The 4,940-nt window shown below is 42.9% G+C and overlaps 1 protein-coding gene across 1 annotated transcript; it reads right to left on the bottom strand.

Moving 5' to 3' along the window:
• Nucleotides 1-2,266: 2,266 nt before the first annotated feature.
• On the bottom strand, nucleotides 2,267-2,893 carry LOC127088102 (uncharacterized). Its single transcript, XM_051029016.1, has one exon. It carries the CDS (start codon nucleotides 2,891-2,893, stop codon nucleotides 2,267-2,269), a length of 627 nt encoding a protein of 208 aa, XP_050884973.1.
• Nucleotides 2,894-4,940: the final 2,047 nt, after the last annotated feature.

Genomic DNA, 4,940 nt, shown 5'->3' with positions numbered 1-4,940 from the left:
GTCATGGAGCAAAGCCATCAGTACATTAGCGATCTCAAAAGCATGAAATTGGGTTTCATGAATCTTCCCACCCACTTCTATATATCTGAATGATGACAGCTGACTCACCAATACATCTTCTTCTCCATCTATTATAATCATTTTTCCGTTGACGATGAACTTCAACTTCTGATGGAGGGTAGAGGTAACTGCCCCAGCTGAATGTATCCACGGACGACCCAGAAGGCAGCTGTAAGCCGGGAATATATCCATCACAAAGAAAGTAGTGAAGAAAGTGTAAGGCCTCACCTTGATGGGTAAGTCCACTTCTCCCACCACTGTCCTTCGAGAACCATCAAAAGATCTGACCACCAACGTACTCAGTTTCATGAACAAGCCCTCTATAGTCAACTTGGTCAAAGAGTTCTTAGGAAGTAAAATCAAAGAATACTCTGTATCCACCAACATTCAAGACATAATCGTGTCAGCGCACTTGATGGAGATATGAAGAGCCTTGTTATGAGACATCCCTTCTGGAGGCAGATCGTTGTCACAGAACCCAAGATGGCTACTGGCGGAAATATTGGCTAATATCCCCTCGAACGGATTCACGGTAATCTTCTGAGGTACGTGAGTCGCACTAAGGAATTTTATCAGAGCATCTCTATGTGCTTCAGAACACAATAGTAGAGATAGAATGGAATTTTTGGAGGGTGTCTGATTAAGTTGGTCCACCACTTTGTAATCGCTTCTCTTTATAATTTGGAGAAACTCTTTAACATCTTTTGGCACAGACTTAATCTAAGGAGGGACCTGCCCCTGACTAGTACTAATAACCTGCTTTCCTTTACTCTTTGTAACTGCCTCGACATTATCTTTCTCTGGAGGAGGAGCGGGAGCAAAGATACGACCACTCCGGGTCATACCTCCGGTACCTATAATATTGATTGTTGGTTCACTGGCTATATTGGGATCTTCTTGCTTATGCCCATGAATGTACACTACTGAGTGATAATTCCAAGGAACAACCTTGGTACTTTCAAAATAGAACGGAGAAGGCACCGTGATTACCAAAGGCACGGTTGGATATGGAATCATCATAGGAACTCTTGGATTCGGCGACACCGGGATTTGCAGAGGAGTATAAGGGATCTCAAGAGTAGCCACATGTTCATCATTTGAAACTTTTCCTACCATAAAATAACCTTCATTTATCAATTTCTGGACACCCATTTTCAGACGTTCACAACCTTGAGGATTCAACAAACACTGTTCACAATCGGCTAAGCATCCTGGGAACACATCATTCGACAACAACTTTTCTTTGACCACTGTCATAGAAGTCTTCACTTTATCAACATCAATCACTGTACTGTATTCACGAGATTCTTCCATCATACCCACAAAAGGACCGACATGGGATTTTTGTTAACGTTAGGACCATTTGGTGCGAATTAAATGGCCTTAGAATCAATTAAATCCCGTACCTTATGCTTCAGTGCCTTACAATTCTCAATATTGTGCCCGGGAGCACCAAAGTGGAATTCACATCTTGCATTGGCGTCGGAACCTGTGGGAAGGGGATTAGGAGGAGGTCCCAATTCCCTCAACTGAATCAAGGAGCCACGAAGCAGATGAGCGAGCAATTGACTGTAATGTATATGAACCACGTCGAACTTTCTCTTAGGTTTCCTCTGTCTTTTTGACTAGGTTGATAATAGTTCTGACACTGCGGAACATACGGTTGATAATACTGCATCAGCGGCGGATATGGTACGGGTTATTGACCAGCAGGGATTACAAAGGCTTGTTGTTGATAACCATTTGGAGTCACTTTGACAACCTGATAGTAGGGTGTCTTATAAGCCCTACCTTTCCCTCTATAAGTGGAAGCAACATTCGCCTCTCCTTCTTTTTTCTTAGGGAAACCAACATATGACTTCTTTCCTCCATTCGTTGTAGTAGCAGCGATGCCCTGAATCTTACCGCTCTTTAAACAATTCTCAATCCTTTCACCGACGACCACCAAATCGGTAAACCCTGATGATGCAATCACAACAATTCGATCCAAGTAAGGAACCTGAAGTGTACTCATAAACATATCCACCGGTTCTTTCTCCAAAAGAGGAGGTTGAACCCTGGCGGCCAGATCCCTCCACCTCTGGGCATACTCCTTGAAAGGCTCTTCTGTTTTCTGAGTAACATTCTGAAGTTGGGTTCGGTTAGGCGCCATATCTGGGTTGTATTGGTAATGCTTCAAGAATGTTTTAGCAAGCTGTCTCCAGGTTCAAACATGAGTGCACTGAAGTTGCATGTACCATTCCAGAGATGCCCCACTAAGGATATATTGGAAGAAATGTATCAACAACTTTTCATCATCGGAATATGCTGCCATCTTCCTGCAATAAGATCTAACATGCGTCAGCGGGAAGCTATCCTCTTTGTACTTCTCGAAAACTGGGACCTTGGACTTAGCTGGAATTTTCACTCTAGGCACCAAGCACATGTCAGCAACTTCCAAACCGAAGGTACCAAACCCTTCCATAGCTTTCATTTTCTCCTCCAAGACACGAAACTTCTTCTCCACCTCAGCTGGTGAAGGTCCATGGGCGTCATAGAAGGATTCAGGGTGTTCATCCATTTCGATCTGCGGGGCTCCTTGAATAGGAATGTGGAAGGTCTGAGCGGCATTCTGATGATCGGAACCACCGTCGACAGGACCAGTTCCTCCCACTAGACTTGTTGGTACAGTCAGAATTGGGTAGGTGGCAACAGTAGCTCTCTGATTCTCTTGGTGGATTTCCTCCTGACCTCTAGCCAGATTCTGCAAAACATCCATAAGCTGGCCCATTTGAGCCTTCATGTGGGTCACATCCTCTCTCAATGCGGCCTGATTCTGTTCCAATTGTGCCATGATTAGCCTCTAGTGAGTACGGATATTGTAGTGATGTTGAGAAGTCAGTTTTGTGATGATGACTGTTCTGTGAAGGTTCAAGTAACAATGATGAGTTTATTGGTCTTAGATTTATGAAATGCAATATGATGTATGAATGATGCACATACGCAAAAAATTGTTTTTATTATTATTTTATTATTTCCAGGGAATCTTCGAGATTCGTCTATTGTTACGAGAAATCATAGAGTATAAGAGAAGAGATAGAAGATAATGCCCAAATAAAGGGAAACAACACATTTTATTCAATATTGAGGAAACAACAGGTACATAATATGGATCAATAATATGCTCAGTGGGCTACAACATGATCGACCTGAAGCCTCTTAAACATAACTCTACAAATAGAGACAAAGTGAAATACAACCCAAGGAGTGTCATGCGGAAATATAACATCATAAGCATCCTCCAACAACTTGGGCAGATCTTCCAAGGCATGAACAATAAACTGAGCCAAACGGGCATATGCCTATCATTCCAGTATTACGCATCCTTAACGAGGTTACGTAATAATGTCTGATTAGGTCCATCTAGAAGATCCTGCAAGAAAGCTTACTTCTGGTCTAGAAGGATTTGAAGATGATGACTCTTCCTCTCCCACTGAGTGACCTCTTGATCGAGCAACTTGGTACTTTTGAGGTTCTTGTGAGCTTGACTCTTCAGCTCCCGAATCTCTTCGAATTTCTTGTCCAAGTTGAACTGATGCTGAGACGGAGAAACTTCTAGCTTCTTAACCCAATTTTTCTCCTCTTTCAGCTCCTTCTGGCAAGTCTCTAGCTGGCTTTGCAACCTCTTGAGCTGGTCTTGGTAGTTGATTTCGGTTTTGCAGACCTTGTACTATGCTGCGGCCATTTGTTTTTTCTTCATAGAAAGACTGTCGATAGTATCCTTCAAAGCGTCACCTACTTTCCTTATTTTATGTTTTTCTTCCTGAATCTCTTTGGCAGTCTTGGCTACTCGGTCCCTTTTCTGGTTGAGCTTAAACTTCAGGTTCTCTTTCTCCAAGGTGAGCTTACCTAGGTTAGATCAGAGATCGACATTCTCTTTCTCTAACGCTTTGGTAATCCCCTTGAGTTTGTCAACCTCTGAAATAGGAGCAACAATAGGTTCAACCGACTTGATGATCATGGAAGGTTCAGGCGGAAATGGCAATAAAAACTCTTTGACTCTCTCCTGAACCCACTGAGTGTAGGCTTCCTTCGCAATACAGTTCTTCTTTCCCAATCCAGCCCTTCCATGACGATGAATATATCCCCATGCTCGGATAATCCTCTTCTGGAACTCTAAGTTGTTATCCCCTTCATACAGAACAAACCCCTCTAGATGCTCGGAATCTGGCTTGTCTACCATCGGGTAGCCCAACTCGCGCAATGCTATCCTCGGGTTATAGTTAATTCAACCCTTTGTACCTAGAAGGGGCACATTGGGGAAATTACCACAATCCACGATAATCTCAACACCATCGTAAACTCTAGAATACCAAGAGATGTCTTCAGGTGTGAGGGACATGATCCTTTGAGACCATTTCAGATTTCCCTTGTTGTCAACAAAAGGACCCTTGCTGGGTAGATGTGAAATAAACCATCTATACATCAGAGGGGTACAACACATGATAATCCCCTTCTTCTTCTCATTCCTCACGTGGATGGAATAATATGTGTCTGCAAGAAGAGTAGGAACGGGGTTCTTGGCCATGAAGAGATAGATGGAAGCCAAGTCAACAAAGTCTTCCATGTTTGGGAACAACACGATCCCATATATGATCAAAGCAAAGATAGTGTTGAAGGCATCCCAACTCTCAGCTTTGGAAAATGTAATAGCCTCGTCAACCAAAAACTTCAAAGCAAACCCATGGGTCCCATCCTTAGGTTTAAGATTAAGCTCCACCTTCTTCTTCCATATGTGAAGGATTTCAACTAGATGTTGGGACTTAGGAAGTTCCTTTGTGTGGACAAAGGGAGCCTGATTGAAATTCTGGTGTAGTCAGGATTCAGATGTTCTACTACAA

This window comes from Lathyrus oleraceus, chromosome 1 (assembly GCF_024323335.1).
Source record: "Lathyrus oleraceus cultivar Zhongwan6 chromosome 1, CAAS_Psat_ZW6_1.0, whole genome shotgun sequence".
Classification (NCBI taxonomy): Eukaryota; Viridiplantae; Streptophyta; class Magnoliopsida; order Fabales; family Fabaceae; genus Lathyrus; species Lathyrus oleraceus.
The sequence above is the reverse complement of the archived record's forward strand: the minus strand, read 5'-3'. Positions and strand labels throughout refer to the sequence as shown.

Coding starts and splice junctions, on each gene's coding strand:
- LOC127088102 (XM_051029016.1), bottom strand. CDS start 2,893: ATGGCACAATTGGAACAGAATCAGGCCGCATTGAGAGAGGATGTGACC.